The sequence below is a fragment of the Pinus tabuliformis genome, chromosome 2_2 (genome assembly GCF_031772625.1).
Source record: "Pinus tabuliformis cultivar Carrire ecotype Pingquan chromosome 2_2, CPIR1, whole genome shotgun sequence".
Taxonomy (NCBI): domain Eukaryota; kingdom Viridiplantae; phylum Streptophyta; class Pinopsida; order Pinales; family Pinaceae; genus Pinus; species Pinus tabuliformis.
In genome coordinates this window covers 909,187,665-909,202,196 of record NC_142300.1, presented here as the reverse complement: position 1 = coordinate 909,202,196, position 14,532 = coordinate 909,187,665, and the positions used below count along the sequence as shown (strand labels likewise).

At 35.6% G+C, this 14,532-nt stretch overlaps 1 protein-coding gene across 1 annotated transcript; it reads left to right on the top strand.

Annotated features, from left to right (window-relative positions):
• The first annotated feature begins 2,255 nt into the window (after nucleotides 1-2,255).
• Nucleotides 2,256-2,939, top strand: LOC149195956 (caffeic acid 3-O-methyltransferase-like). The gene has a single exon (XM_089408076.1). The coding sequence runs from the start codon at nucleotides 2,256-2,258 to the stop codon at nucleotides 2,937-2,939; it is 684 nt and encodes a 227-aa protein (XP_089264202.1).
• The last annotated feature ends 11,593 nt before the right edge of the window (nucleotides 2,940-14,532 follow it).

Sequence of the window (14,532 nt, the reverse complement as noted above, 5' to 3'; positions counted from 1 at the left end):
AGCACTGCACGTCATAGGAACAATTTGCTGATATTTTCACAAAGCCATTGACATGTCAAAGTTTTGTTTATCTTAGAAACTGTTTGGAAATTGTCAATGGTAGCAATTGTGCTTAAGGGGGAGTGTTGGAAATATTAATCCCAACCAACGCAATAAATACTCTGAGAGCAGCCATACTTGTCAGAAGTATTTTTGCAGGGTGTGTCTCTGTTTGAATATGGAAGGACTGAAGCCAGAACAATAGTACCTCACCAACCCTTCCGCAACATAGCATAGAATTTAATGCATTTAATATATTTTGGTAAATAGATATGGGCAAACTTTCATTCTGCAAGGCAACAGAGAATTTAATGCATTTAATGTATTTTGGTAAATAGATATGAGCAAGCATTCATTCCGCAATCACTGCCCAGACTCCACAAACACCTGCTATTACTGTCCACACTCAACAACAACAATGTATTAATTATTTGCTCTGTCATGTATTAATGTAAAATTGTATGTTGAGATAAATATGTATGTAAAAGTCATTTTGCAAGCAAGAGAGAAAGAGAGCTAGAGTTTGAGGAGAAAATGGAGCAAATTTTGGTGGGCGCGTGAAAAACAACAATTACTACTATGTTATTCCGCGTCCAGTGTAAATCACTGTAAGACTTTTGTTTTACTTGATGAATGAACCGGAATATTATGTAAACGTATTTTCATGAATCAGAATTCAATCATAAGACTTTTGTTTTAGTTGATGATTGATGAATGAGCTGGAATGTCATGTGAAGGTATTTTCATGATTTAAAATTCAATCCTAAATTATTATTGTATTATTGTGTCACTCCAAACTTACTTTTCTCTACTTTATTATTTTTTTGCCCTGAGTAAATAATATGTTTTTAACTCTGTATAGCTGCCCAAAATCTAGCTGCTGCGCGAAAGTAAGCTTCGCGAAACAATTTTACTCTACCTCTCCCCTCTGCCTCTCCGCGTAAATTAAATTCTATTTTTTCTAACAACTTACAATTGTTTCACAGAGAGTCGCGAGTATTCCTTGTGTAGTTATATAAGAAGATTTTGTTGAGCTCGGGCTATTCGTGGCTATCGGCCGGAGTAAGTTTAGCCTGATGGGTATATTCTCACAGATATTATCAACATTTTGGTATTGCAACAAAGTTGAAGTTGTGAGCCAGAGGAGTCTGTATTTAGACAGATGTTTCGGATGATGTTTCCTTCCTCGAAACTTCCTTGCCTGTTGTTATCGAAACTTTCTGGCCTATTGTTATGAATTTGTTTGATAGCCGATTTTCTTAGGTATCGACAAAAAATTGTTATATGATTTAAATTTTTTATGTTTTTGCTTGTATTTTATGTAAATGGACAATCCGAGATATGAACGATTTTTGTTATGTGATTTATATTACGTATCGGCGTATAATGTGGCGAAATATTGTTAGGTGATTTATATTTTATACGTTCTTGCTTGTTTTTTAAGTGAATGGACAATCCAAGATATGAACGAATTTTGGCACGTTCTGGCAAATATATACTCCGGCAAATAATTGTTATGTGATTTATATTTTATATGTTGCTTGTTTTTTAAGTGAATGGACAATGCCAGATATGAACATAGTTATTTGATTTATATTTTTATTGTTCTTGCTTGTTTTTTAAGTGAATGGACAATCCAAGATATGAACATTGTTATGCGATTTATATTTTATAGGTTCTTGCTTGTTTTTTTAAGTGAACAGACAATTCTGGTGAGAAACGTTTTTTGTTTTTCATATATACTAAGTATTCACCAGAAACGTTTTTTCTTTTGCTTATATATTAAGTATTATTTAATGATTGGTTTATTCACATTGATATCATTTTATTCTTATTTAATAAATAAATAGAAAGATAATAAACTAATCATAAACTTATTGTTTAATAATAATAAGTTAATATTTATTATTAGGTAATACATTCATGGATACATTACACGAGGCCACCCCCAAATAATATATATTTGGCATCCCTATTCGTTTGCATTACAGCTGTCCCGGCGAGGTAAGTTGCTGAGGAATCGGGACTATACACATGGTGCATGTTATGGGCATGGTAGGGTGGATCTGCTATCGGGTGCATTAAATGCCCGATAGCAGGTTGGTTAGCTGTTGCCGGCCACCAGCAAATAATATATATTTTGCATCCCTATTCATTTGCATTATAGCTCTCTCGGCGAGGTAAGTGAAAGGGAAAGTCTGGTTGAGTCTGGGGATATGAATATCCAAGCAGTTGAGGACAAAGAGGTGCTTCAGGGTTCGGCCCTAAGCATGGTGTTTTCCGTAGTAAACCCCTTTGTTCTAAAATTTTCCCTTCATCTTAAAATCCCAGACATCATCTGGAAAGCCGGTCACGATGTTGCTCTCTCCGTTCACCAGATCGCCTCCCAACTCCCCTTTGAAGCCCCCGACGTTGACGCTCCTTCCCGCATTCTTACGTACCTTTCCACTATGGGAATCTTGCAGACGATCAAGCCAACTGAGGGAATTAGTGCACACATGAACATGAAATACGCCCTTACCAATCTCACCAAAACCTACTTCATCTCCCAGGATATTAACTCCTTAAGCCTCGTTCCCTTCGTTCTATTGCAGACTCGCCCAGTTTTCGTCACCGCCTGGGACCATATTGACGAATGTGTGCTTCATGGAGGCGATAATTTCAAGAATTCTAGTGGCAATGGCAAAGACTTCTGGAATTTCGCAGCCAGCGATCCGGAGTTCAACGCAATCTTCAACGCAGGCATGGTGTCCCTCAAAAAGGTCGGTATGACTGAAACCTTGGCTACTTACGATGGCTTCAAAGACGTTAATGCGCTGGTAGACTTGGGTGGAGGGCACGGAGAAGTGTTGAGTCTCATAACCTCTGCATATCCTCATATCCACGCCATCAATTGTTGAAATATTAATTTCAACTGCACATTTATTGCAGCGTGGTTTTCGTAAAACCACCCAGACTTCCCCACACCACCTATTGGCAAAAGCGGTATCCGTAAGAAGGGCTCCGAACACCCCGACCAATTGATACGTGTCCAGTGTACAACTCCGAAACCACCAATTCCCCGGACATTAAACATCGTTTGGCTTGTGTGAGCTTGGTGTGCGAATTGCGTCCGATCAGGTCAACGGACATAGATCTTATTCAACCTGCCAGAACATTAGTTTTTGTTTTTACCGCCATTTTTATTTAATGTATTTAATGAATTGTCATGGTCTTAGGTAAAAACATTAAATTTTACATACGGCATGTATTAACACATAAAAAATCGTATGCAATATAGTTTTGTTGTGTGTGTTGACTTTGCATAATATAGCACACGGGATGAAGAAAAGAGCTCGCGGCAGCGAATGAAGAACAAGAGAAATTTTGAAAGAAAATGTAATGTGCAGCAGCACAAAACTAATGTAAGTCATTTTTGTTGTTCACGCCATATGAAATTTACACAGTGCAGTGTGAATTTTTGAGGGAAAGCAAATTGAAAATGCACAGCAGTGCGAAACAAGAAGTGGGTATGTAATTTTTGTTTTGCTGGAGGGTTTTGTAATACGCATGAGCGTATAATGAAATTGTTTTTACAGTAGTAAACTTATGTAAGAATTTCTTATTCTACAGCAGTAAATGTAAAAACTCTTTTTACAGCAGTAAATGTGAATGAAGATTTTACACAGCAGTGTAAAAATCATTTGTAAAAGAGAGACAGAGTATTTTGTTTTTGGTGAAAATTTTTGGTGAATCCCTCTGAGAGAGAGGAAGAAAATTGTACCAGACAGTTTATAAATTAATACAAATTTGTTTTGGTTGAGAAACTTTGCTCTGCTCAGAATTTTTTTTAAGCTTCCCTGTGCAAAAGATCCTGTGGCAAAAACAGAGTATTTCCTCTGTGTTCAATATTTGTTTGAAATTACCAGAAATTTCCAACAGTGGTATCAGAGCAGATCCAGGCTCTTTGAAGGTGTAAAGAAGCTGAAGGAAGGTTCCTTTTGTTGCAGCAGTAAATCCTCTCCAGCAAAGTGAAGTCACAAGCAAAAGGATCCAGGTATTTCTCAGACCAGTTTTTGTGTTACTGTTGAAGAAACAATCAGTTTTTTTTAATATATACAGTCAAGGATTTAGAAGCATAGTTGAGAATGCAAGGAATGGCTAACACAAGCATTAGCATGGGCATGTTTAATACTCAGCTCCCACAGTTTAATGGGAAAAACTATGACTACTGGGCAATAACCATGAGAGCCCTGTTTGTCTCACAAGATCTATGGGAACTTGTTGAATATGGGTTTGAAGAACCAGCAGATGAAAATCAATTTAACAGCTTAACTCAGGGAGAGAAGGATCTGTTGAAGAGCAATAGGAAGAAGGATTCAAAATCCCTTGTGTTTTTATATCAAGCAGTGGACCAGAGTGTGTTTCCAAGGATAGCAGCAGCTAAGACATCCAAAGAAGCATGGAAAACCCTCAAGACAACCTATCAAGGCATGGAGAAAGTGAAGACAACAAAACTACAGTTGCTGAGGAAAGATTTTGAGAATCTGTGCATGAAGGAGTCAGACAATATTGACTCATTCTTCACACATGTAATTGGTCTGGTCACACAGATAAGGACTCATGGAGAAACTCTTGAAGAAAGGAGGATTGTGGAGAAAATATTGAGGGTCCTACCCTCAAAGTTTGATGTGATTGTCACCACCATAGAAGAGACAAAGGATCTCTCAAACTTTTCAGTTGATGAACTTCATGCATCACTGATAACACATGAGCAGAGGTTGAGTAGAAATGAAAACTCATCTCTAGAGCAAGCCTTCAAGACCCAGATGTCCTTTGGAAGAGGAAGAGGTCAAGGCAGAGGAAGCAAGAGAGGAAGAGGCAGAAGCCAAAACAGAGGTGGAAGGAACAATCCAGGAAATGCTCAAGGAAGGGGCAGCAATCCAAATCAGAACCAAGGCCAAGGTAGCAGTCATCAAAGAGGACAACATCATGCTCAAGGACAAAGGTATGAAAAATCCAATGTCCAATGTTATTACTGTAAAAAATATGGGTATTATGCAAACGAATGTAGGAAAAAGCAGCATGATATGAGCAATAAACCAAATGCAAATGTCACTAGAGAAAACATCAGTCAAGATAATGTGTTTTTAGCTTGTAACATGGCTGAAACAAACAGTGATGATATATGGTTTCTAGATTCCGGTTGTAGTAACCATATGACAGGAAACATAGCCCTGCTTTCAAACTTAGATCAGAGTGTGAAATCAGAAGTCACACTTGGGACTGATAGCAAAATTTCTGTTATGGGAAAAGGAGAAGTCAAAATATTTACAAAGAAGGGTGAAAGGAAAACCATAGTAGATGTCTACTATGTCCCTAGAATGAGGTGTAACCTCTTAAGTATTGGACAGCTTGTCCATAAGGGGTACAATGTTTTCTTTGAGAATGATGTATGCACCATCATGGATAAAGCACCCAGCAAAAGATGCATTGCTGAAGTGAAGATGACAAGGAATAAGATGTTCCCTCTCAGAATTAGGGCAGATTTGAAAAACAAAGAAGTAATTGCAACAGTTACGCAAGAGGATTTCCAAAGTGTGCCAAAGGATGAAAACTGGTTGTGGCATTTGAGATTTGGACATCTCAACTTTGGAGGTCTTAACTTGTTGAGTAGAAAAGGAATGGTAAGAGGATTACCATTGATAGAGAAACCGGATAGCCTTTGTGAAGGTTGCATATTGGGAAAATAACACAGAGAAAGTTTTCCATCAGGGAAAAGCATAAGGGCAAAGGCACCCTTAGAGATTATCCACTCAGATTTATGTGGACCAATGCAAACCCCATCACTAGTAGACAGCCAATATTTTCTAACATTCATTGATGATTTTACCAGAAAAACTTAGGTCTATTTCCTTAAGAACAAAAGTGAAGTGTTTGAAAAATTCCGGAATTTCAAAGTACTTGTAGAAAACCAAAGTGGGCTGCATATCAAAGTTTTGAGAACTGACAGAGGAGGTGAGTACATCTCCAAGGAATTCCTACGGTTTTGTAGAGAAAATGGAATACACAAACAATTTACAGCTAGGTACACCCCGCAGCAAAATGGAGTTGTTGAAAGGAAGAACAGGACCATCATGGATATTGCGAGGAGCATGTTGAAGGCAAAGCATTTGCCAAATGATTATTGGGCTGAAGCTGTACATTGTGCAGTATATATCTTGAATAAGTGTCCTACAAAAGCAGTGATGAATAAAGTGCCGGAAGAAGCATGGAGTGGGAGAAAGCAAGGAGTCACCCACATGAAATTTTTTGGATGTGTGGCCTATGCACACATTCCAGATCAGCTAAGGAGGAAGTTGGACAGCAAAGGGGAGAAATGTATTTTCATTAGATACAGTGAGGAATCCAGAGCTTACAGGTTGTATATCCCATCCACCAAGAAGTTTTTTGTCAGCAGAGATGTTCAGTTCATTGAAGACGAAGCTTGGGATGGAAGCATAGAGAAAACAGTGAATGTTAAAAACTGTTTGTCTCATGATGAAGATGATGAGGAGGTGGCTGAAATACATCCCCAAACAGCAGCGCCAACACAAGGACAGCAAGGAACACCCTTGAGGATAAATGAAAGTGCTTCTCCAAGCACACCACAAGGAGGAAATTCAAGTGCATCTTCAAGCACTTGCACACCAAATGAAAGAGGTAAGAAATTCAGAAACTTAAGTGATATTTATGATGAAGGAATGAATTCATTGTTTGCCTTGTATTGTCATGTTGATGACCCTATTCATTTCGAAGATGCAATTAAGGATAGGAAATGGATAGAAGCTATGGATGAGGAGATGAATGCCATAGAAAGAAACAAGACATGGGATTTGGTTGAGCTACCAAAAGGTAAAGAAGTCATTGGAGTCAAATGGGTCTACAAGACCAAGTGCAATGCTGAAGGCAAGATAGAAAGACACAAGGCAAGGTTGGTTGTCAAAGGATACAAGCAGCAGTATGGGAGAGACTATGAAGAGACTTTCGTACCGGTTGCAAGAATGGAAACCATGAGAGCAGTGCTGTCTATAGCAGCACAAAACAAGTGGAAAGTTTACCAAATGGATGTGAAGTCAGCATTCCTAAATGGAGTGTTAATGGAAGAGGTTTACATTGAACAACCTCTAGGTTATGAGAAGAAAGGCCAAGAACACAAAGTTTACAAATTGAAGAAAGCTCTTTATGGGCTGAAGCAAGCACCAAGAGCATGGTACAGTAGGATAGATTCCTATCTACTGGAGAATGGATTTGACAAATGTGAGGGAGAACCCACTGTCTACGTCAAAGAAAAGGATGGTAAATTGCTAATTGTTGTGTTATATGTTGATGATGTGATTTTTACAGGTAATGATGACTACCTCATTGAACAGTTCAAAACAGTCATGAAAGAAGAATTTGAAATGACTAACATGGGTTTGCTGAGATACTTCTTAGGAATAGAAGTAGATCAAAATTAAAATGGAATTTTTATCTCACAGGAAAAATATGTAAATGAAGTGTTGGAAAGATTCCATATGCAAGAATGCAAGGCAGCAATCACTCCCACAATAATGGGATTAAAACTCAGCAAAGAGGACAGCAGCAAGGACATTGATCCTAGTTTGTACAAGAGTATAGTTGGCAGCCTAATGTATTTGATTGCAACTAGGCCTGACATAATGTTTGTTGTTAGTTTAATTTCCAGATTCATGGAGAGGCCAAAGGAAGCACATTAGCAAGCAACAAAAAGAATTCTGAGGTATGTTAAGGGTGCTAAAAGGTTTGGCATTTTATATACAATCTCAGAATGTTCAAATTTGGTTGGATACACTGATAGTGATTGGACTGGAAGTGTAGACGATCGGAAACGCACTTCTGGTTATGTTTTTCACATGGATTCAGGAGCCATTTCATGGGATTCTAAGAAGCAGTCTATTGTAGCATTGTCTACAGCAAAGGCAGAATATGTGGCAGATACAACAGCAACATGTCAAGCAGTTTGGATGAGAAGGATGTTGAGGAGCTTAGGCCAAGAGCAGGCAAAAGCAACAGTGACTTTTTGTGATAATAGATCAGCTATTGCATTATCCAAGAATTCCATGTTTCATAAGAGAACGAAACACATTGACACAAGGTTTCATTACATCAGGGAATTGGTGAGCAATGGAGAAATTGTTTTACAACATTGCAGGACTCAGGAACAAGTTGCAGACATATTGACCAAGCCATTGGATCAGAAAAGCTTTGAATTTTTGAGGAAGTGTTTGGGTATGACTGATAACCCAGCAGTTGAAATTAAAGGGGAGTGTTGAAATATTAATTTCAACCGCACATTTATTGCAGCGTGGTTTTGGCAAAACCACCCAGACTTCCCCGCACCACCTATTGGCAAAAGCGGTATCCGTAAGAAGGGCTCCGAACACCCTGACCAATTGACACGCGTCCAGTGTACAACTTCGAAACCACCAATTCCCCAGACATTAAACATTGTTTGGCTTGTGTGAGCTTGGTGTGTGAATTGCGTTCGATCAGGTCAACGGACATAGATCTTATTCAACCTGCCAGAACATTAGTTTTTGTTTTTACCGCCGTTTTTATTTAATGTATTTAATGAATTGTCATGGTCTTAGGTAAAAACATTAAATTTTACATACGACATGTATTAACACATAAAAAATCGTATGCAATATAGTTTTGTTGTGTGTGTTGACTTTGCATAATATAGCACACGGGATGAAGAAAAGAGCTCGCGGCAGCGAATGAAGAACAAGAGAAATTTTGAAAGAAAATGTAATGTGCAGTAGCACAAAACTAATGTAAGTCATTTTTGTTGTTCATGCCATATGAAACTTACACAGTGCAGTGTGAATTTTTGAGGGAAAGCAAATTGAAAATGCACAGCAGTGCGAAACAAGAAGTGGGTATGTAATTTTTGTTTTGGCGGAGGGTTTTGTAATACACATGAGCGTATAATGAAATTGTTTTTACAGCAGTAAACTTATGTAAGAATTTCTTATTCTACAGCAGTAAATGTAAAAACTCTTTTTACAGCAGTAAATGTGAATGAAGATTTTACACAGCAGTGTAAAAATCATTTGTAAAAGAGAGACAGAGTATTTTGTTTTTGGTGAAAAATTTTGGTGAATCCCTTTGAGAGAGAGGAAGAAAATTGTACCAGACAGTTTATAAATTAATACAAATTTGTTTTGGTTGAGAAACTTTGCTCTGCTCAGAAATTTTTTTAAGCTTCCTTGTGCAAAAGATCCTGTGGCAAAAACAGAGTATTTCCTCTGTGTTCAATATTTGTTTGAAATTACCATAAATTTCCAACATCAATTATGATCTTCCTCACGTCATCGCAACTGCACCCGCTCTCCCCGGTAATCCTAATTCCATTTCGTCACCTTATTATTTATATGTTTATTTGTATTCCATTTCCCTACTTCAATGCATAAATCCTGTACAAGTTCAGAATACGATGAATTATATTTAGATAGCCCACCCATCTTTCTTTATCTCCTTATTATTCCATTTCCGGTAATCCTAATTCCATTTCACCATCTTATTTTTTATATGTTTATTTCTTATTACAATCACGTCACACGTCATAGCATGAGATTTAGCCATGTTGTTTTAATCGTATTGTCATTCACACAGGCATACAACACATCAGCGGAAACCTGTTTGAGAGCGTACCCTTCGCAGATGCAATTTTTATGAAGGTGAGAAATACTGTTCGTTAATGTGGCGGATCATCTTCGTACGTTAATTATGTGATAAACATTGAATTTTGATTTATCTATGAAATATGTTACTACTATACCTAATTTATAAGTTTATTTTGGATTTGTCAATGAAAGCATTTCCTACATATCTGGGATGACGAACACTGCATCAAGCTACTTAACAACTGCTACCAGGCTGTCCCAGATAAAGGAAAGCTAATAATAGCAGAGGCTATCCTGGATATAACTGATGATTCTGACTTGATAGGATCTGGCAAAGTCGTACATGCTCTTATGTTGAATCTTTCACCAAGAGGTAGAGAAAGGACCCGAGAACAATGAAATGAACTTCTCAAAGCAGCTGGTTTCTCTCTCTCTAAGATCGTGGGAAAGAAGGGCACCTTAACTAAAATTATCGAAGCAATCAAGTGCTAAATGTTTAGTAAAACCCTACACTACGTTACTTAGGGCAGAAACTGAGCTGTCTCTAGTTCACTGATAAGCGTCCTTCAACCAAAATAAATGCAGCAAGTTGTGATGTAATAACATATTTTAGGTGTAATTTATTGCATTACGAAATATAACCATGTGATTTCTGAATATTCACCTTCAAGTTGTGTCCACCTTATCGTGTATCGTCATTTGAATTGATTAAATTGCATAAATGAGCTCATAAGTGGTTTGATTTTGATTGCATTATACATTTCTCGCCCCCCATTATTATCCCATAATTCTAATAAATAAACAACCTATTTCAGAAGGATGTCGATAAATCTTTTACCCCTGTAGTCCATATAGTACCGGGTATTCTCTTTTGGTTTGAAACGCTAGGTTATTTCCAATCGTTGAAATCAGGGCTGTGGGTTTGGACCTCTTGATTTTTCTCGATCTAAATTAGATGTAACTTTAAATGATATGAATCTTAGGATGATTAATGAAAATGGGGTGTTGCTAAATATGAGATAGTAATTTTCGTCATGTTTTAATTTTTATTTATATTTTGTATAATTATTATTTATATTTTATATGATTTTTTTATTTATGTAATACATAAATAATAAATAAACTCAACAATAATATTTTTATTTTCTATATCTTATTAGCATCTAAGATGAAAAAGGTCAAAGTATCCATATAACCTCTTAAGAGCACGATGTTTTAATAACCAAAAATCTACCAATTGAACTCACAATTGAGCTATTCAGTCAAAGCAACCACTTGTAACCACGAAAACCCGAATTGACTCCCAACTACACATATGCATAAGATCAAAATGTTAAGGAATTCAGACTTCTGTGATCCATAGCATTGTTTAGAAAATCTTCGGCAAAATCACATAATCAATCTTGTGTCGACGCGTTTCGAACCAACCAGTGTGGTTCATCATCAGGACAAGTTGAAGACCAATCCAGCTTAGCTTGATTAAATAGAGTGTGCAGAGATTCCAACGGCTAATTTTGACTTAATAATCTTGGTCAAATCACTAAATAATTTAATTAATATTCCTAGAAATAGCTAAAATAGGTAAAAAAGGAATTCATTTGTTAATTTCAAAAATAAATAGATATATTATTATTTACGAAAATTATACCCATATCTAATAATTTAATAATAATAATCTATATTTATTATTCCAATATGGTAATAATTCTTTATTAATCTTAGAATATAGTTACCATAGGTAATTTTTAGATAATTATTTAATGGTCCATTGGTATAATGGTCATTCGAAATTAAAATGATAAGAAAAATAGTATATGTATATTAAATAATCTAAATCTAATAATCATTTATAATTCCACACAAATTTTTAAGTCATAATTCATCCTTTAAACCTAATGGTCAAATTATTAATTCAATATTTATTAGCCGTTGGAATCTCTGCACACTCTATTTAATCAAGCTAAGCTGGATTGGTCTTCAACTTGTCCTGACGATGAACCACACTGGTTGGTTCGAAACGCGTCGACACAAGATTGATTATGTGATTTTGCCAAAGATTTTCTAAACAAGATCAAAATGTATTTATAAATTTACCCACAGTAACCTCGAAAACCCGAATTGACTCCCAACTACCACATATGCATAAGATCAAAATGTATTTATATATTTATTATCCTATTATCAATGCTTTATTTTTCATTATTTGTTTATATTATATATGTTTTAATTTTTATGTTTTTAAATTTTCAATAAATAAAATTCAATTTAATTTGATATAAAACAATTTTCTAAATATTTTATATTTTAATTTATTTTTTTATTGAATTTCTAATTTTTATTAAATAATTTAAAATAAATTATATACTTTAATAATATCTTTTATTAACACATGATTTTTTAAACTTATTTAACATGATTAGTTATTGATAATATATATTTCTCTAATGTAAAAAATTAATTAATATATAAATAATATATTTTAAATTTTTTTTATTAATTAATTGATTTTATTAAGGTTGGTGGGTGAGCGGGTAACAGCATTTTCAAAAGCCTTAGAGTCCAGAGAGTTTCAAAATCTTAGAGAGAATGAGAAGCAAATTTTCAATATATATATAGAATCTGCGCTAATTATATATATATATCAACAAATGCATATAAAATGATGAATTAGGTATCAAAAACATAAAAACATGAATTAAACCATATAGCATCAATTATCTAGAAGTTATAATCTTCATCAAACACATGTACGCAAGTTATAAGTTCTCATTTATGTAGCATGTAAGGGTGCATATAACCAAAATAGCATTGAGTGCAATCTATTTCTTAATCGAAAATAAGTCAACAAATAGGCTCCAGTTGGATCTTTGTCATTAATAAGCATTAATATAAGATAGAAAAGACATAGCATGTCAAGTCAAGATTTTGTTTGTGTGATGGACACATATTAGTAGGTACATATATGGGTTGGTGCTTTTCATTAAGTACTGAGTTCCATACCCTATTACATGACAAAATCTAATGGAATCATTGCAATTCCCCAACCCTCAAATCCTAAAAAAATGAGACTATTTGGTGGATTTTGAGTGACATCTAAAATTGTACTATCTCCTTACAAAATCCAATGAAGCCCGAACGACTCTCAAACATCTACATTATAGTGTTAAAAATTTAAGTAAAAAGATGAAAATGGAAAATAAAAGAGAATGTGATTTTTGCTAAAACCATAAATTTGAATACTAAGTTGCCCCACTCAAAAAAAAAAGTGTTGAGAACATATTTGTAAAAAAAATTACGAAAAAGTTTTTTCTTGAAACGCACTCCTCAGTCGTTCTCAATTCACTCCCGCTTAAAGTATACTTAAGGAGCAGATTTGGGAGAAGGAGAGGGCGCTCCCTGCAACCCTGGATTTAATATTTTATTTCTGTTGCTCCATATCTTTTAATACAAACAACATCAAGAAATAAACCTAAAAAATTATTAGTATCAGAATGTGGACAATGATATCATCGAAACCCCAAATCACTCCCTATTCACCTGTATTTAATATTTTACCCGGATTTAATATTTTTTTTTTCTGTTACTCCATATCTTTTAATACAAACAACATCAAGCAATAAACCTCAAAAGCACATTAGTATTAGAAACCATCTGTGGACTATGATATCATCGAAGCCCCGAATCACTCCCTATTTGCTTGGCTCAGAACGTGCTCCAAAAGTGGAATCCAAGCATAACCGCTCCCCACAGCCCCAGATTTTACATTTACTTTTATTTAACGAGAACGTTTAATACAAACAACATTCAACAATAAATCTCAATAAATTATTAGTATTAGAAGTCATACGCGGACTATTGTTGAAATGATACTTTTAACTGCTGCGTTTATTTCAGAAAACCACCTGTTTTTTCTTGCGATGTGATCTAATCGCAGATCGCAAATTGCATCCATGCTCACTGCCTCCGTCTGTTCACTTGAATTCTTCCGATGCGATTCGATTGCCATATCGCAGATCGCACCCATATGTGTCAAGCCTCCCCCTGTTTTGAGCCAAATGCGATTTCGCGATGCGATCAAATCGCAAATCGCATAATTCAATGGTTGAAGTACAAGCCTACAACATGAAATTGATGTGGAGTAAAAGTTTCATTTTGACTGCCAGTAAAACATTTAATGAAATTTACTATGGGTTGGTAAATGTAGGTAAGCTTTTAATTTCATTAGTTTTTTTATCCATGGGTGTAGTTTTTTGGTTTTATGACACAAGTAAAACATATGTATTGTTATGTTTTTGTTGTTCATTTTGCATATGAAATGTGAGGGTAGATGCAGTAGCGCGAAGGAGAAAATTTTATGCACAATGGTGCAAATGTGAAATGTTGTAATCCCTCTGCAATGTAATGTGCAGCAGCGCGTGAATGAGTTTTTACATACACAACAGTGTGAAGATTTGCAAGGTGAAACAGAGTAATTTTTTTTAACTGCATCTGAAGCAGTCTTGGAGAATCCCTCTGTTGGAGGAAGAATGTTTTGTAACAGCAGTTGTTTTTCTTTTAATGAATACAAGTTTCTTTGTGCAAGAGAAAACAATTTTAGCTTCCCTGTGTTAAGATCCTGTGATAAAACAGAGCATTTTTTTTCTTCTGTTCAGTTTTTGTTTTGGAATTAAACAAAAAAATTCCCAACATGGTATCGGAGCTTGTCCAGGCTCTTTGAAGGTGTCAAATAAGCTGAAGGAAGGATTTTTGCTGCAACAGCTTCTCCAGCAGAGTGAGGACTCAGTCAAAGAATCCAAGGTATTTCTCAAGTTAGTTTCTATGTTGC

Excerpts from the sequence above, each read along its gene's own strand:
- LOC149195956 (XM_089408076.1), top strand. The coding sequence starts at position 2,256 with ATGAATATCCAAGCAGTTGAGGACAAAGAGGTGCTTCAGGGTTCGGCC.